Source organism: Equus asinus, chromosome 17, assembly GCF_041296235.1.
Source record: "Equus asinus isolate D_3611 breed Donkey chromosome 17, EquAss-T2T_v2, whole genome shotgun sequence".
Lineage (NCBI taxonomy): Eukaryota > Metazoa > Chordata > Mammalia > Perissodactyla > Equidae > Equus > Equus asinus.
In genome coordinates, this window is record NC_091806.1 from 35,417,975 (window position 1) to 35,438,331 (window position 20,357).

Genomic DNA, 20,357 nt, shown 5'->3' on the forward strand with positions numbered 1-20,357 from the left:
CATAGAAGACATGAATAAATTCTTACACTCATACTTCCTCCAAAACTGAACCAAGAATAAATAGAGAATCTGAATAGACCAATCACAAGCAAAGAGATAGAAACAGCAATCAAAAAAATGCCAAAAAATAAAAGTCCAGGACCACATGGCTTCTCTGGAGAATTCTATCAAACATTCAAAGAAGATTTAGTACCTATCCTTCTCAAATTATTTCAAATAATTGAAGAAGACTGAACACTTCCTAACACATTTTACAAGGCCAACATCACCCTGATCCCAAAGCCAGAGAAGGACAACACAAAGAAAGAAAATTACAGGCCAATATCACTGATGAACATAGACACAAAAAGTCTCAACTAAATAATGACAAACCAAAAACAGCAATACATTAAAAGGATCATAGACCATGATGAGGTTGAATTTATACCAGGGACATAGGCATTGTTCAACATCTGCAGATCAGTCAGTGTGATACACCACATTAACAAAATGAGGAATAAAAATCACATGATCATCTCAATAGTTGCAGAGAAAGTATTTGACAAGATCCAACATCCATTTATGATTTAAAAAAAAAAACACTCTCAACAAAATGGATATAGAAGGAAAGTACTTCAACATAATAAAGGCCATATATGACAAACCCACAGCCAACATCAAACTCTGCTGAAAAAATGAATACTATCCCTCTGAGAACAGGAACAAGACAAGCGTGCCCACTCTCACCACTCTTATTCAACATAGTACCGGAGGGTTTGGCCAGAGCAACTAGGCAAGAAAAAGAAATGAAAGGTATCCACACTGGAAAGAGAGAAGTGAAACTCTTGCTGTTTGCAGATGACATGATTTTATATATAGGAAACTCTAAAGAATCTATCAGAAAACTATTCAAAATAATCAACAACTAGAGCAAAGTTGCAGGGTACAAAATCAATTTATGAAAACCAGTGCATTTCTATACTCTAATAATGAACTAACACACAGAGAACTCATGAATGCAATCCCATTTACAATCGCAACAAAAAGAGTAAAATATCTAGGAATAAATTTAACCAAGGAGGTGAAAGACCTATACACTGAGAATTATAAGACATTATTGAAATAAATCAATGATGACATAAAGAAATGCAATGATAGTCCATGCACATGGATCAAGAATAAACATGGTTAAAATGTCGATATTACCTAAAGCAATATACAGATTCAATGCAATCCCAATCAGAACCCCAATGACATTCTTCATGGAAATAGAACAAAGGATCCTAAAATTCATATGGAGGAACAAAAGACCCAGAATAGCTAAAGCAATCCTTAGAAAAAAGCACAAAGCTGGAGACATCACAATCCCTGACTTCAAAATCCAGTACAAAACTATAGGAATCAAAACAGCATAGCACCAGCACAAAAACAGACACAAGATCAATGGAACAGAATTGAAAGTGCAGAAATAAAACCACACTTCTATGAACAGCTGATCTTTGACAAAGGAGCTAAGAACATATAATGGAGAAAGGAAATTCTCTTCAACAAATGGCGTTGGGAAAATTGGACAGCCACATACCAAAGAATGAAAGTAGACCATTACTTTTACACTGGTCTCTAGGTAAAAATTAACTCAAAGTGGATTAAAGACTTGAAAGTAAGACATGAAACCATAAAACTCCTAGAAGAAAACATAGGCAGTACACTCTTTGACATCCGTCTTAGAAGTACCTTTTCGAATACTGTGTCTAATTGGGGAGGGGAAACAAAAGAAAAAAACAAACAAACGGTACTTCATCAGACTGAAGAACTTCTGAAAGGCAAAGGAAACCATGAACAAAAAGAAAAGACAACCCACCAACTGGGAGAAAATATTTGCAAATCGTATGTCTGACAAGTGGTTAATCTCTAAAATATATAAAGAACTCAAACAACTCAACAACAACACCAAAAATCCCGATCAATAAATGGGCAGAGCATATGAACAGACATTTTCCAAACAAGATGTACAATGGCCTAACAGGAATATGAAAAGATGTTCAACATCGCTAGTCATCAGGGAAATGCAATCAAAACTACAATGATATATCGCCTTACACCTGTTAGAATGGCTACAATTACCAAGACAAAAAACAACAAATGTTGGAGAGGTTGTGGAGAAAAGGGGACCCTCACACACTGCTGATGGGAATGCAAACTGGTGCAGCCACTACAGAAAATGGTATAGAGACATCTCAAAAAATTTAAAAAATAGAAATGCCATAAGACCCAGTTATCCCACAACTGGATATTTATCCAACAAACTTGAAATCAACAATTCAAAGCAACTTATGCACCCCTATGTTCATTTCAGAATTATTCACAATAGCCAAGATGTGGAAGTAACCCAAGCGCCCTTCTACGGAAGAATGAATAAAGAAGATGCGGTGTATATAGATATATAGATGTGGTGTGTGGGTGTATATATATATAATGGAATACTACTCGGCCATAAAAAAGACAAAATCATCCCATTTACAACAAAATGGATGGAAGTTGAGGGTATTATGTTAAGCAAAATAAGCCAGACAGAAAAAGATAAGCACCGTATATGTGTGGAAGATGAAAAAAAACAAAGACAAAGAGAATAGATTAGTGGTTACCAGAGAGGAAGGGGTTTTGGGGTGGGCATATTGGGTAAAGGGCCACATATATATGGTGAGTGACAAATAATAATGTACAACTGAAATTTCTCAATGTTATAAACTATTATGACCTCAATAAAATTTTTAAAAGAAACATAAAAAACAAAAAAAAAGGAAACAAGTGTTATTTTGTCAAGCACATGTTTTAGGAACACGTAAGACTGCAATCAACTCACTAGTACAAAACAGATGTTTTTATAATCAAATTCTGATCATTGACAACACATTACATTTTTTATGTGCAGTTCATCATTTTCTTGGTATTAAAAGAAAGTTTGAAAATCCTATTTTTCTTCACTGTAGGGGACCAAAGATGCTACTGGTACAATTCCTTATTTTGGAAGCCATGAAAATACTTATCTTATGGGAACCTGATAAGATACTCCCTTCTAGACACCCTCCTTTTTTTTCCAATGATCCAGGCACATTCAAGAGTTACACTTTTCTGATTGAACATGAAAACAAATGCACTCTACGGACTCACAGCCAACTAAAAAAGAGAAGTAAAGTCTCAGTTCATAGAAATGTAATTTTTAAAATTTACTGGATAGAATGGAGCATCTAATTTTCATGGAATATAGGTTATGAAAATGGACTAAAAGGAAGGGAAAACAATCTTAACAGATCAATAATTGTAAAAGAATTGAAAAGGTTGTCAAAGACAGACCATTTAAAAAGGCATCAGGCTCAAATTTGTTGTGGGTGACTTCCAATAAATATTTAAGGAGCCAGTAACTTTCAATTTTCTTACGAATTTTAGAAAGCTCTTAATACTATATATGGACAGCATAACTATATCTGCAAGCTAGATGTTAGCATCAAATATACCTAATAATATCACACATCTAATAAATGTACACACAAAAATCACATCTTTGAACAAAGACATAAAGATCTTATACAATATTAACAAATTACATAGCAATGAAATACAGCAATGTCAAATAATTACTGAGAAGTGTTTATTCCAGAAATTCAAAAAGAAATAATGCTGAATATTAATATTATCATTATATTAATATTCAGCAGTAATATTGTTCCCAAAATAACAGATGAAAAGGATAAACAATGTGATTATCTAAGTGTTGCAGAAGATATTCAATACAATTTAACCCACATCCTTGTGGAAAAAAAGCACCTAACAGCTCAGGAACTGAAGAAAAAAAATATCTTGATAAAGAACATCTTTATTCTTTATCAAATAAGATAGAGAAGATAAGGAATAAAGATAAAGAATATCTACAAGAACCATATAGTAAACATTATACCTAATGATTAAAGATTAAAATAATTTCCATTATTATCCATGACTACACATTGATGCACATCATCACCACTAATATTAATCTTTAAACTTGAATTCACTTACACTTCAAAAACACAAGGAAAAAATAAGAAAGTATATAAGTTTTGGAAAGCTGGAGGAAAAAGTTATTCCCAGTTATTGAAAAGATGTACTCTAAATAATATAAAGGAATTCACTGAAAAACTATTGATGATAGTAAAAGAATTCAATTAGGCTCTCACACATTAAATCAAATTGCATACATCATTGGTTTCCTACACACCACTGATATCCACGGAGAAAATGTAATAGAGCTATTTCAGGCAATATGAAAGACCACATATACTGAAATAAAGTCCTGATTTAAACACTCACACACAATAGAAGTACTTCTAGCAAACATCCACTTAAGTGTATGTCAAGACTCACAGGAAAGGAAGGGAAAGGCTCAGGACCAAAAGTAGATAGAGGGCAGGAAACCAGAAAATTGAATACTCCTCCATCAGTGAAAGGGTAAACTGGAAAAAAAAATCCACCGACCAGCAAAGAAGATAAGAGTAAAACTTATCTGCCTCAATCTGGGCTTTGAGTGGAATAAAGATAATCTCTTCTGACAATTGAAAACCCTGGTGCGAGTTTGGGGTTCAATTTTGTAATGGTTACATGGAATGGGAAGCCCCAAAGTGAAAAATTAACTAAGAGTGATGCAGTGTTAGTAATGCCCTATGATGCCCAAAAGAAACAAATATTTGCCCTCTCTGAAGGAATGCACGCTGAACCCAAGCCTTCCAAGATTTACACATAAATAGCTCAGCATAAATTCATAATTCAAAATAGCAAAAAGCATGAAGAAACAAGTCCTTATTAGCAAGAATCAAAAGACACAACCAAAACACAATCAGGCTCTCAAGGACTTTGACTACTGGAATAATCAGATATATAATATAATATAAATATTAAAGCTAAAAGAAAAAAATTTAAAGGAGATATTTTAAAAACATGAGCAAGAAACAAGGTGATAAAAGAAAAGAAGGAGATTTGTAAAAAGATAAAACAGAACTTCTAGGGATGAAAACTATAAAGAACTGAAGAAACTCCCAGAAATGGATCACATATGTGATGGAATACGTGATAGAATACCTGAGAACGGTGGTTAGGAGACATGGAAAAGAAAGCAAACTAGTTCAATTAATGATATATGTGACATGAGTTTCAGGAAGAAAAAATGAGGAGGAAGAGTCACTATTTTATGAGATATAACTGAGAAATTTCCACAACTAATGAAAAATACATATTCTCAGATTCACAACACATCATGACAGAATACATAAAACGTAATCCACATATACTCATATTGTAGCAAAATTGAAAATCATCAAAGACAAAAAGTTAATCATCTCTATACACTAACAATGAACTATGAGAAAAAGAAATTAATAAAACAATGTCACTTACAATTGCAGCAAAGGAATAGCATACCTAGAAAGAAATTTAACCAAGGAGATGAAAGATCTGTTCACTGGAAACCATAAGACACTGATGAAAGAAATTGAAGAAGATATATATAAATGCAAATATATTCCATGCTCATGGATTAGAAGAATTAATATTGTAAAAGGTCAATGCTACTCAAAGACATCTACAAATTCAATGCAATCCCTATCAAAATTCCAATAGCATTTTTCACAGAAATAGAAAAGGCAATCCTGAGAAAGAAGAACAAAGCTGGGGGCATCACACTTATGATTTCAAACTATATACTACAAAACAGTAGAATTCTGGCATAAAAACATACATACAGACCAATGGAACAGACTCAAGAGCCCAGAAATAAACTCATGCATATACAGTCAGTTAATTTACAACAAAGCAGCCAAGAATATACAATGGAGAAACGATACTTTCTTCAATAAATGATCCTGGGAAAACTGGATAACGACATACATAATAAAGAAATCAGCCCTCTATCTTACACAACTCACAAAAATTACTTGAAATGGATTAAAGATTTAAACATAAGACCTGAAACCATGAAGCTCCCAGAAGAAGAAACAGTGGAAAAGCTCCCTGACATTGGTCTTGCCAACAATTATTTGGATATGATAACAAAAGCACAGGCAACAAAAGCAAAAATAATAAATGACACCACATCAAACTAAAATCTTCTGCACAACCAAAGAAACAATCAACAAATGAAAAGACTAGCTACAGAAAGGGAAAAAATATTTGCAAATTACATATCAGATAAAATATGTAAAGAACTAATAAACTCAATATCAAAAGAATACACAATCAGATTCAAAAAGGGACAGAGGAACTGAATATTATTTCAAACAAGACATTCAAATTTAATAGGCACATGTAAAGGTTCTCAACATCACTAAGCATGAGAGAAATGCAAATCAAAACCACAATGAGATATCACTTCACACCTGTTTGAATGGTTATCATCAAAAAGACAAGAGATAACAAGTGTTGATGAGGACGTGGAGGAAAGAAAACCCTTGTGCACTGTTAGTAGAAATATACGTTGGCACAGCCACTACGGGAAACACTATAGAGGTTTCTGAAAAAAATAAAAATAGGACTACCATATGATCCAGCAATCCCATCTCTGGGTATATGTCCAAAGGAAATGAAATTAAAGATCCTGAAGAGGTATCAGCACTTCTATGATCATTGCAGCATTATTCACAATATCCAAGATATAATAACAATCTATATGTCCATCAATGGATAGATGGATAAAGAAGATGTAGTCAGTCATAAAAAATAGAAAATCCTTCCATTTGCAACAACATGGATACACCTTGAGGGCATTATGCAAAGTAAACGAAATCAGATAAAGACAAATACTGTATGACCACATATATACATGGAATCTAAAAATCTGAACTCATAGGAACAGAGTAGAGGGAATGGAAGTTACTAGGTCCTGGGGAGTGGGAGAAGTGAGGAGATGTTGGTCAAAGTATACAAACTCAGGTTATAAGATGAGTAAGTTTTCAAGATCTAATGTACAGATAGTGATTATAGTTAACACTGTGGTAACAATACTTGAAAGTTGCTAAGAGAGTATATCTTAAATGATCTCACCACCAAAAAGAACAGTGAGGTGATGAAAGTGTTAGCTAACACTAAGATGATAATCATTTTCCATTTAAAAATGTACCAAATCAGGGCATCCAGTGATGCAGTGGTAAACTTTGAACGCTCTGCTTGGGCAGCCTGGAGTTTGCAGGTTCAGATCCCGGGTGCAGACCTACACACAGCTCATCAAGCCATACTGTAGAGGCATCCTGTTTACAAAACAGAGGAGGATTGGCACAAATGCTAGCTCAGCAACACTCTTCCTCAAGCAAAATGAGAGGATTGGCAGATGCTAGCTCAGGTCCAATCTTCTTCGCACACAAAAATGTATTAAATCAACACATTGTATACCTTAAACACACTCAATGATATATGCCAATTATATCTCAGTAAAGCTGGGGGGAGAAGGAATTACCCACCTAAAACACACAACGTGTTTCAAGCAGTTTTAAATCTGTGTAGACTAGTTTAATGTGCTAAAACAAGATGGAAAAGCAGGTAAATCCAAACCCATCAGCATTCTGCAAACAGTGGAAGTGCATTCTACATAGGATCAAACCATTCAATAATCTGAGTTAATCTTAAATAACTATTGCGATTTTGTTGACAGCTTTACTAACATACTTATCTAGCGGTAATCCAAATTGAGAGATTCCATATGAGTAAAGTGTTGGAAAACAGGAAAAATGTGCACTCCCCAAAGTCATCTAAGTCATGTTTCTCTACATGTGGAGACTTATAGCAACGTCAGGGGACTATAACAATTCTGTGTGTAATTAGAAACTGGAGTGGTAGCAAAGGATTTGAGGTCCAGTTCTCTACTATTTTTTTGGCAATCTAATTGAAGCTCATTTATATATAGTGTCCTTTGAGCCTCACAAGCCATGAAAACTGGACCCTGGTACTCTCAGGCACAGCATGTGGCATGTTTTAACAAAGTTCTGATTCAGCTATGGATAAGCAGATAGATTTCCTCTACTGACTCTAAGTAGTTTGGATACTAATCAAAATGTGTCCGTCTGTGTGTGTGTATGTGTGTTTACACATGTGCATGTCTCAGTAACTTCCTAATAACTCCCGATGAAACTTCATCATCAAAAGCTGAATCAGGCACTTGACTTTTGCTTCCTTGTCCAATATTATTCCCTTTGCAATTCTTATATTAAGCCTGAGGCTGAGGGATTTGCACATAAGACAGGGACACTGGAAGTTCAAGAAGATGTGATTCTTTGAATCTGCCCTTTCTCTCCTGAGAGAAGAATAAAGACACTAAGATATCTAGCCTTCCAAAAGGCTCTACCTTCAGAAACAATATTTTCCAAATTAACATTACCAGTGTTCTGTTCTGCTCTGTACGTACTAACATACAATCAGCAGTTGGAGTTTCAGAATCAAAGGTATTAGGTAAAGATGTTAAGCTTTAGCTAAAGTTAAAGTTATGGATAGTGACATTGAGATGTCGTTATTGATTACGTATAAATAGTTTGACTTTGATATTTTCCAGGTATATTAAATGCTTCAGAGACAAGATGATCTTCTCAGTGACAGAAACAACAAAGGTGGGTGTTAACTATTGGAAGAGAGGTGATGTGTTAAGAGGGATTCAGAAATGTGGTCCATTCAGTGTGAGAGAAGGCATCACCCATTTGCTGTGATCCTTTGAGTTGCTTATTGATGAGGCAGCCTCAGTCTAAGGTCAACATTTATTGGTTTTCTGGAGCCCCTTCTGTGAAATTCTTATCTTCAAACAGGCCTTACCAAATACTCTTGTTATGCAAAATTAGACCCCATATAAATAAGATTGAAGAGGGAAACAAAACACTGTTCCTTCCATCCTTTTTTCCATCTTCCCCTTTGTTTCAGCCAAACATAGATGCATAACATATTCCATGTGAAAAAAAAGAATAACATTAATACTTCCTAAAAGATGGTGGTGAAAATTCAATAAATCAGCATTTCATAATTATTCACACACAGTAAACACTCAAAAAGTAGTAGCTTTTGTTACTGCTGGAAGTCATATCTCCTAGGTTCGCTCCTATCTCACCCAAATCTACCTCTACTTTTCTCTTGACATTTTACATTTTACCATGCATTATGTTCATCAATTTATGCAAATCATCCACTTTTGCTAGGCTGTAACCACTTTGGCAATGTGATCTCATTTGTTCGTATACATTCGAACATTGCAATAAATGTTCACTTTCTAAGTGTAAGGTGGAGTAAATAGTAATTATAAAATTTCCTGAGAATGATCAATAACAGCTTATAAAAAATAGGCGTTATTCTAAAGATGTGTACATCGCTACCTGCTGTGTGATGCCTCTACTCTCTTGGCTTTGAATCACAAAGGGAAAGAGGCAGAGGAGAGTGAGGTTGGTACTGTGTATGCACCACCTCTCAGAAGTGGGTCACTCTCTTCACTCTCTCCCCCACATTCAAGCAAGGATCACATCAGTTATGCAAAATGAATAAGTTTTAGAGAATTGCTGTACAGCTCTATGGCTATACTGTATAGTGTACCCAAAAATTTGTTAAGAGGGTAGCTCTCGTGTTTAAGTGTTTTCATCACAATAAAAGGAATTAAAAATATTCTTTGAGATTTGGATTTACATATGGTTTCAATGTGTTTCCCAATAGTAAATTTTAAATATTTTAAAATACTTATTAAGCAAATAATCTGATTAGTATAAGGTAATCACTATGACAAGTTACATACGTGGAACAATAGGTTGCAATTTTAAGAAATTCAACACAACACAGCCAACAGCAAGGAAACTGACCCATGGGACATCAACGTCACAATGAGAAACAGAGTGATATCTTTTTTTTTTAGTAAGACAAAACCCTGTTGAAGTGCAACACAGAGTTTGCTCATATGAATATTAAACTTGTAGACTATGACTCTACAGTGCCTGGAACCATGTTTTACTAATCTTTGTATTTATGCTTCAGACAGTTCCTGACATTCAATCAATTTGTGAGTAATACATAAAAAATAATAAAGTTTACAAATGAAAATAAACTAATTAACTAAAATGTGCAATGTAAACATCACTTCTTAACATAAATGCTTATCTCTTCAAAAATAGTTTTATAGGTAAAGAAATATTGAATGACTTTTCATGTTATATTTTGATTTGATCACCAAACTGATTGAAATCTTAAAAATTTGGACAACTCAACAAATTGCAAACACCACAATCACATGAAGAAGATTCTGAATTTCATTCTTAGTGCTTAGGAAGAAAACAAAATAAAGAGCCAAGTCTTTTCAAATGAAATAGCTTGAAACAAAAGTGAGACAAAGAAAATGACTCAATGGAGCTGAAAAACAGTACCAGGGTCAAAGAATTTATTTTGCTTGGCCTAACTCAGAATCAAGAACTGAACTGGGTCTTATTCCTTTTCCTGCTTTGGGTGTATGTGACAACTCTGCTGGGAAACCTCCTCATCATGGTCACTGTGACCTGTGAATCTCGCCTTCACACCCCCATGTATTTTTTGCTCCGTAATTTGTCTATTGCCGACATCTGCTTTTCCTCCATCACAGCTCCCAAGGTTCTGGTGGACCTTCTGTCACAGAGAAAGACCATCTCCTTCAATGGCTGCTTCACTCAGATGTTTTTCTTCCACCTTGTTGGAGGGGTGGATGTATTTTCTTTGTCAGTGATGGCCTTAGATCGGTATGTGGCCATCTCCAAGCCCCTGCACTACGTGACCATCATGAGTAGAGGCCGTTGCATTGGGTTAATAATGGCCTCGTGGGTGGGGGGCTTTGTCCACTCCATCGTACAGATTGCCCTTTTGCTGCCCCTCCCCTTCTGTGGACCCAATGTTCTTGACACTTTCTACTGTGATGTCCCCCATGTCCTCAAACTCGTCTGTACTGACATTTTTATGCTTGAGCTGCTGATGATTTCCAACAGTGGGCTGCTCACCACATTGTGGTTTATCTTCTTGCTTGTGTCCTACACAGTCATCCTAATGATGCTGAGGTCTCAGGCAGGGGAGGGCAAGAGGAAAGCCATCTCCACCTGCACCTCACACATCACTGTGGTGACTCTGCACTTTGTGCCCTGCATCTATGTCTATGCCCGGCCCTTCACTGCCCTCCCCACGGATAAGCCCATCTCCGTCACCCTCACTGTCATCCCGCCTCTGCTGAACACTTTAATCTACACTCTGAGGAACCAGTAGATGATGTCAGCCATGAGGAGATTGAAGAGAAGATTTGTGCCTTCTGCTGAGAGATAGACTGGTTGCTCACTCCTCCTCACCACCTTTGAAAATGTTTGTCCATCAAGTAAACTGTATTGCGTAAAGGATTTCTAAATAATTTTTATATTTCTACCAAGATAACACATGACTTTCGAAGATTCTGATCAGCATGCAATAATAATGTGAAAAGATAGGTTTCATGTTGTGAAAGAAAGTAGAGAAATCAAATTGTTAGCTGGAGAGGTGTTTATTCCTTCTTCAATACAGTCTTGGAAGAAATAAAGAAATCAGAATCGAAATACACTCAGACAATTTTATCACATTGGAATTGTTCTGGGGCTTTTTTTCCAGCTCTATTGTAGTGTATTTGACAAATAAAAATGGCATATATATATATATAAGTCCAACAATATTTTGATATACATATAGACTGTGAAATGATCATTGGGGGAAACAGATTAACTTGGGATCTGTCTCTCTGTTCTTTCTCTTTTTTTTTTTTTGAGGAAGATTAGCTCTGAGCTAACAGCTGCTGCCAATTCTCTTTTTGCTAAGGAAGACTGGGCCTGAGATTACATCCATGCCCATCTTCCTCCACTTTATATGTGGGACACCTACCACAGCATGGTTTGCCAATGGTGCAAGGTCCGTAACCAGGATCAAAACCAGTGAACCCCGAGCCGCCGAAGCAGAATGTGCACACTTAACTGCTGTGCCACTGGGCTGGCCCCTCTCTGTTCTTTCTTAAAATTGCATCAGAATTTCTAATTGTCTAAATAAAAGTATCAGTAAGAAAAGTAAAAATATATATACTCAGACATTCCCACTACATTCCTGTTACCAGGAATGGAGCTGAGACACATATGAGAAATAATGCTCTTTCATGAAGTAATCACATCTTAGTGAAGTAAACAATCCAAATTAAGTTCCTCCTCTGATTCTATTATAGGATAAATTACATAACTATTACCTGAATATTTTTCCATCTAAAGCCCACACTCATGTGGTTGAGAGCAGATGCCTTGAAGTTAGCACAGCTTGAGTTAGAATATAGACCTCAACAACCATGAGTCCTGTGACCTCATGAAAGGTCTTTACCCTGACCTTCCTCTGAACCCCAGGCCTGCTTGCCATGCCTTCACTGCTTTCCCTCAGTGCCCTGGGCTTAGCTTGAGCACAGAACTCATGACCTGGTCTCTAATTCCCTGTCCTCCTTCTTCCTGTCTCCCTCAGTAGAATTATGCTTTATTTATTATATCCCCAGCATCTGGCCCAGAAAGTAGAACAGAGAAAACACTCATAAAAATTGTTGAATTACAAAACTCAGTGAATGACTATCACCTCTAACTCATTTCTGCTCAAGTCATTGGATAATATGGTTAAGAAAACAATTGATACATTGTTATTATTTTCTGTTAACATGACACCCTAAAAATGACAGAAACCTATGAAGCTGCTTTCAACTGTGCATTTGCATTCAAATAGGTTGATATGAAGTAGAAAACATTATTCAATATATCAGCTTGGCTTTTATTGTTTACTTATTATGCCATTTACAGCTGCTGGGAGTTTGGGGGTTTTTTCCTCTGATTTCTGGAGGTAGATTCTAGATTTTAAAATCTTTGAAACAAGAAATATGTTCATGTTGCAATAAAAATCTCAGTCCAAAAGTCAGACATGCAATGTCCATGCGAGGGGGGTGTGTCCAGAGCATCCAAGAAACAGTAAGCAGGCCTCTGTAAGTAGATGAGAGGAGGAGAGAGGTAACAGTTGAGGTTGGAGACATAATGGAGCCACAGGTCCAGGTCTTTAGGAATGTTTAGTCCACTGTGAGGATTTTGATTTTCACATTAAGTAAAATGGGATGCATTCGGAGGACTTTGAAGAGAAGAGCAATGATGCAGGTTTTAACAGAATTGCAGGGGCTACCATTATGAATAGACTGATGAGGGATGAAGACAAAAACAGGGAGACCAATTAAGAGGCTACTGCAGTAGTCCCGTGAAAGAAATAGTGAAGACGTGACTTAGGGTAATATTGGTGGAGGTGTTGAGAATTGTCTTTCATGAAGTAATCACATTTTAATGAAGTAAGCACACTCAAATTAAGTTCCTCCTTGGACTCTCTTATATGAATAAATTAAATAACTATTACCTGAAGATTTTTCCTTCTAAAGCCCAAACTCCAGTGGTTGAATGCAAGTTCCTTGAAGCTAGCACAGCTTGAGTTAGAATGTGGACCCCAATAACTATGGGTTCTGTGACCTTGTGTAGGTCCTTACCCTGACCTTCCTCTGAACCCCACACCTCCTGGCCACACTTCCATGACATTGCCTCAGCGACTGGGGCTCAGCTCGAGCACCACACTCAGGACCTTGTTTCCAATTCCCTGTCCTCCATCTTCCTATTCCTCAAGTAGGACTATGCTTTCTTTATTGTGTCTCCAGCACCTGGCACAGCAAGTATAACAGAGAAAACTGTCCAAAAAACGGTTGAATTAAAGAACTCAGTGAATGAATATCGCCTCTCACTCATTGCTGTTCCTCAAATCATTGGAGAGTAGGGATAAGAAAACAATTGATTTGTGATTATTCTCTGTTAACACGACTCCCTAAAACTGACAGAAACCTATGAAGCTGCTTCAGACTATGCATATACATTCAAAAACATGGGCATGAACTGCAAAACATTATTCAACATATGAGCTTGGTTTTGCTTTGTTTATTTTTCTGCTATTTACAGCTGCTGGGAGGTTTTCTTTTTTGCCCATCATTTTTGAAGGTAGATCCTAGATCTTAAAATTTTTGAAACTAGAAAAATGTGCACGTCCCAGTACAAACGTCAGTTCAAAAATCAGACATGCAAAGGTCTTCAGGTGGGGATGTGCCCAGGTCTTTGTAAGGGGATGAGAGGAAGCAAGGAGGAGACAGGTAATGATTGAAGTCAGAGAGATAATGAGGCCGTGAGACCAGGTCCTTAGGACCTTTTAGACCATTGTGAGGATTTTGACTTTCACGTTAAGTAACATGTGATGCATTTGGAGGGCGTTGAAGAGCAGAATAGTGATGCATGTTTTAACAGCAATGCAGTGCTTGCTGTTATGAATAGACTGAAGTAGGGCAAGGACAAAAACATGGAGACCAATTAAGAGGTTACTGCAATAGTCCCATGAAAGAAATAATGGAAACAAGATTTAGGGTAATAACAGTAGAGGTGGTGAGAATTTCAAACAACTTTGAAGGTCAAGCAAGTGGGATTTGCTGATGGATCCAGTGTGGATTTTCTGGTTACATGTGTATCCTGTGAGAACTCCATCACCCACTTTGGTCATCAATTCTTTGAGAGCTCCCTCAGACTCACCTTCATAACCTCATCAGGCTACTTCCAATACTTGAGTATTCACTTCAGGAATCACCCTGTGTGCATGAAACTGCCTAAGGAAATTGCTCAGAATCCTTAAGAATTCACATTTGTTTCCCAATAGGAAACTACTAAGAGGAAATATTAAGAGTAAGGTGGAATTCTTAATGGAATGCTAAACTGACTTCAGAGGATTATTGCTAAATTCAGGCCAGGGTTGTCAGACATCACTGGGGAGATGGTGGAAGGTGAGGAACCTGAATAGAGGGTGATACGATGTGGAGGATGGGTAGTTCTTCCTAAACTAGCTTAGCAGGGTTTTTTTAAAATTGTACAATGCAGAGACAAACATTGAGGTCCAAAAGTAGCAGCCCAGTTGAAAAGTTCAGGGAAGACTGAGTAGAATGTGGTCAAGAAGAGAATCCTTGTCACTGCTAGAAAATTTTAGACCTAAGACAAAAAGCGCTTTCCTAAGCATACGTGCCTGAGTTACATCTTAATTACTCTCTCTGAAACCACCTAACCCTCAGCAGAATTTTTTCACAGCCACAACCAATTATATTCCCTCTGATACTTCTCACACTAGTTTGGAGATCAAGGAATTGGTAAACATGATGGAGCACTGTCAATCAGTGTGGACTAACCAAGAAAATATTATTTCCTGTGTCTGCCATTTTCCACATAAAGACACAATGGAAGCCACTGAAATCACTGGCTTTGACAGGGGTATTTAACAGAATTTTCTGAAGCTGAATGATTCCCAAGGTGAACATTATTTAAAATGTTGGAGAAGGAGGTTGGAGACTTTAGGTAAGAAATATAACTCTACATCAGTGTGAATGCCAGTGATGTCTGGAAGTCTATGCATAAGCATGGGGAAAAAGTGAGAATAATTTCACTCTACATGTAATCATTAATATTTATGAATGTAAAATAATGTAATAAATAAACAAGATGCTACATTCCAGGGTGAAACTTCAGTGACAGACAGCACAGCTAAGAAATATAAACAAAGATGATCTTGTGAAGTGAGAGTCATGGAAATGAGTTTAGTTTGGAATTGGAAAAAAGGCAACACTTTTTTTCTGGAATCCCTTGAATTACACAAAGAAGAGATTTTTCTCACGCTTATTTCCTGTAGATGGATCAGACTGAAATCTATAGAAGTATTTCTTATGCTAAATTTAAAACTAGAGAGAAAATAAAATATGTCAAACCTTCAAAAAACGTTAAAAGAATAGTGCAATGAACACCTATATACTCTTCTCTAGATTTACCAAAAAATAAAAATTTATAGCAATGATTTTCTTTCCTATGTCTTTCCATGCCTTCATATTTGTATCCTTTCTTTCCAGCCAAACTTCTGACTCATGAGCAACTTTTATATATTCAAGTGGTCCCCTAAAGGCAGATCTCCCATTCTGTCCACACCCACATGCCCCAAACATAAGTGTCACCTCCTCCATGCAGGTTTCTCTGAGCCTCTTGGTGAAAAGTCACAGTTTTCTCACGCACAGCTCATTTGTCTTTAGACAGTCCCCAACACTCCCATATCACTATTAGATTTCAGTTCTTTCTCTACTGCTTTTGGATTATATTCCTTTCTCTCAAATAACCTAGAACTCTTCCAATTTTCTATCAATATTTGCTAAATAATTAGATGGATTAAAAATAGCAGAAAGATGGAGCAGAATGTGGAGGATGTTGTCCAAATTACCAAAAGTAGTTTGTCAACATGGGACCCATTCCTTTCTGACAAACGAGCCTGACCTGGGGTCTGAGGTACTGTCCACCTTCTACCCTTCTGTGTAGACCATAGTCTGTTATTTACATGCAGTCCCTGTGGACTGCTTTCATAACTAGATTGGACCTCTGCTATATCTCTAGTAACTATATTAAGTTGATGTTTTCTGGTGATCGTTTCCTCTCTTTAAACAAGTCGGAATTGATGGCTCACATACTGTTTAGTTCAACACAATCCATTCGCCATTGAGCTTGCAGTGTTAAGGTTACCCAACATAGTACTAATTATAACCAATAACTAGCCATGTGTGCTGAGACTCTGCATATGTTAATTCACCTAATCCCCATAACTTCCCTGTTGGGTGGGTATTGCTATAACCACCACTCTATAGCTGAAGAAGTAGAGACTCCATGAGGTCTCTCACTTACCCAAGTCACACAGGGACAAAGCCAGCACTTGATCCCAGATGGCTCTCACTGCAGAGACCTGCATTTGACTTCTTTGGTCTGCTAAGATGTTGTCAGATAAGAAGCCAAACCAAGCAAGCACTCTCTGTACTACCATACACTGTCACCACCCTCTGGGCCACTCTCATTGACACTGAAAAAAAAACACTTCTGATTTCCCCCAAAACAGTATGTTCTGATGAAGCTGTTTTAGAATACATCTTCTGGGAAATGTACAGCTCCTCTAAAAGACTGTCAGTACATTTAAAGAAGCTGTGTATCTGTGACACTTACTAACCTGGAGTTTTTCTTTAAGGCAACACACGTATAAGCTCACACTATTGATTAGGCAATAATCTAACTTTTGATGCTTTTTCATAGATTCACTCATTTAATCTTCACAAAAATCACTAGAGGGAGATGCTGTTGTTTCCAAATACTGATGCAGAGCCTGAGGCCAAAGAGGTAAAGTAACTTCTTCTGTAGCACAGCCAGTCAGTGCCCAACTAGAAGCTGAACAGGCTGTGTGATGCCAGAGGCCCCCATTATCTCCCTGTATGCTATGATGCTCTTGGTAGCTTTTTTAGTTTTCCATATTAAGTAGACTTGGGACAAAATTGCATGCAGACAAAAGAAAACTTGAAAGGAAAGTGAGCTAAGTGAAAAGAAATATCTTCATTTGAACTGGGAAACATCCAAAAAGTGGGAGAAGTGATGCTCAACTTTTGTTTCTGATTATGGTGAGAAAAGGGAGATAGACTGCAAAGAAAGAAATTAATGTTTATTTCAAAGATTCAAGAAAAAAGAAAGGCATCCAAAAACAATACGATTATATGGTAAGAATACGCTTAACATTTTAAAAAACTGACAAACTGTTTTTGGAAACTGGTTGCACCGTTGCACATTCCCACCAGAGTTCCAATTCTTCTACATTTTTGTCAACTCTTGATACAAGTCTGTTTTATTTTAGCCATTTTAATTGATGTGTACTGTTATCTCACTATGGCTTTAATTTATATTTCCTCAGTGATAAATGATGTTGAGTATCTTTTCTCGTACTTGTATGCTATCCCTGTATCTTGTTGTTGTCTATTCAGACCACTTGTCCCTTTTTTTATTCAGTTGTTTTTTTTCTTATTATTGAATCTTAAGACTAACAGCCATTCTATTCCTAGGTACTTACCTAAGGGAAATGGACGTTTGTGTCCACACAAAGACCTGTACACAAATATTCATAGTAGCCTTATCTGTAATAGTCAAAACCAAAAAATAATCCAAATGTCCAGCAAAAATAGAATGAGTAAACAAAATGTGGCATGTCCATACAATGAAAAGGAACAAAATATTGGTACACACAAAAACATGGATGAATTCTATGAATGAAACAAACCAGACAAAAAAGGACTCCGTACTGTAGGATTCCATTTGTAGAGAAATGCAAATGAATGGATAGTGACAGAAAGCAAATCAGTGGTTGCTTGAAGAAGGATAGGCAGAGGGCACATTTTACAAGGGTCACAGGGACACTTTTGAGGTGACATAAATGTTAACTATCTTAAAAATAGTGATGATGTCATGGGTATATGCTCATATAAAAATGCATCAAAGCATATACTTCAAATACATGAGCCTATTGAATATCAATGATAGCATAATACAAAAATAACTTTTAAGAAATAAATTTGAACAATAAATGGAAGAGAATCCCTGAGTTACCGCTTTCCTTTAATACCTTAGGAACTCTTCAACACCCAGGGGTTTTGGTACCTAAAGTAGTTTGAGGTAAAGACATAAATAAAGTAATCCCCTTAAGAAGAATGGAGCAACAGAGAAGAATTTTTTGGCTTTAAAATTTTCTAATTTTTAATAGCATTACATTTCTGACTTAAAAAAGGGTGGAGTGGGGGCCTGCCCTGTGGCCAAGTGGTTAAGTTCACAGGCTCCACTTTGGCTGCCCAGGGTTTCACTGGTTAGGATCAAGCCATGCTGAGGCAGTGTCCGACATAGCACAATCAGAAGGACCTACAACGAGAATGTACAACTATGTACTGAGGGGCTTTGGGGAGAAGAAGCAAAGAAAAAAAGAAGATTGGCAATATATGTTAGCTCAGGTGCCAATATTTAAAAAAAAAAAAAAAAAGGAGTGCTTCTGTGGAATTCAGTCCAAAGAGAACCATTTTGCAGATATGAGTTCTTCAACTATTTAAAGGGAGAACTCAGTCTGGAAAAAAAAACCACACTCCTGTGGAACCTCAAAGGACCCCAGTCATACCAAATAGGCACTGCCTTATCCATACACCAGCTGCATCCATTTTTATATCCTTCATGCCACAATAGTCCATTTCTGAATATTTGACATTCACCTGTTCATTTTTGATACTTAAAACTTACATTCCAAGAACATTGTTCTTATGCATTTTCTAAAACATTTGTAATTTACAAAAGAGATAAGAAATGCATGCTTGTGTAAAAGATATCATTTTGGAAACATTAGCTACAACCTCAGAACAGCTCTTTATGTGGTGATAACACCTCACTAGTCTTCAGACCTAATACCTGACTCTAAACCTGAATCTATTAGGACAGAGTAAACCCTTTCTGAAATAACACTTAATTTTTTCCAAGCTACATGTGGATGAACAAATATGACTCAATGGAGTGGGGAAATGGGCTGAGGATAAAAGAATTTCTATTTCTGGGACTTACTTGGTCTGAAGACATGAGCTTCGTCTTGTTTCTCTTTTTCTGTTTTGTGTACAGGACAACTCTGCTGGGAAACCTACTCATCATGGTCACTGTGACCTGTGAGTCTCACCTTCACATCCCCATGTACTTTCTTCTCCACAATCTAGCTATCCTTGACATCTACTTCTTCTCCATCACTGCTCTGAAGGTCCCAGAGACCTGCTGTCAAAGATAAAGACCATCTCCTATACAAGATGCACGACACAGATGTTTTTCTTCTACCTCATTGGTGGGGCAGACATTTTTTCTCTCTTGGTGATGGTGTTTGATTGCTAGATAACAATCTTCAAGCCTCTGCACTATTTGCCCATCACGACTAGGGGCCGATACACTGCCTTCATTGTGGCTTCCTGGGTGGGGGGTTTTGTCCATTCCATTGTGCAGATTTTCCTATTGCTGTCCCTCCCTTTTTGTGGACCCGATGTTCTTGAGAGCTTCTACTGCAATGTCCCCCAGGTCCTCAAACTCGCCTGTACCGCCATCTTTGCACTTGAGCTCCTGATGATTTCCAACAATGTCTTAGTGACTACCCTGTGGTTTATCTTCCTACTTGTGTCCTGCACAGTCATCCTAATGATACTCAGGTCTCAGACAGGAGGAAAGCCATCTCCACCTGCACCTCACATATCACCAGGGTGACCCTGCACTTTGTACCCAGTATCTATGTCTATCCCAGGCCTTTTACTGCCCTTTCCACAGATATGGCAATCTCTGTCACCTTCACTGTCATTTCCCCTCTGCTGGACCCCTTGATCTACACTCTGAAGAAGTGGAAAATGACGTCAGCCATTAGGAGACTGA

General features: G+C 37.1%; 1 protein-coding gene across 1 annotated transcript; it reads left to right on the forward strand.

The window, feature by feature from the left end:
* Positions 1-10,362: 10,362 nt before the first annotated feature.
* Positions 10,363-19,731, forward strand: LOC139040671 (olfactory receptor 4D10-like). The gene is made up of 3 exons (XM_070487422.1): positions 10,363-11,056; positions 13,709-13,820; positions 19,572-19,731. Exons 1-3 carry the CDS (start codon positions 10,363-10,365, stop codon positions 19,729-19,731), a joined length of 966 nt encoding a protein of 321 aa, XP_070343523.1.
* The last annotated feature ends 626 nt before the right edge of the window (positions 19,732-20,357 follow it).

Coding starts and splice junctions, on each gene's coding strand:
- LOC139040671 (XM_070487422.1), top strand. CDS start 10,363: ATGGAGCTGAAAAACAGTACCAGGGTCAAAGAATTTATTTTGCTTGGC. Junction 11,057..13,708: donor GAGGTCTCAGGCAGGGGAGG/GCAAGAGGAAAG, acceptor TTGTGTCTCCAG/CACCTGGCACAGCAAGTATA. Junction 13,821..19,571: donor GTTCCTCAAATCATTGGAGA/GTAGGGATAAGA, acceptor TTTTGTGTACAG/GACAACTCTGCTGGGAAACC.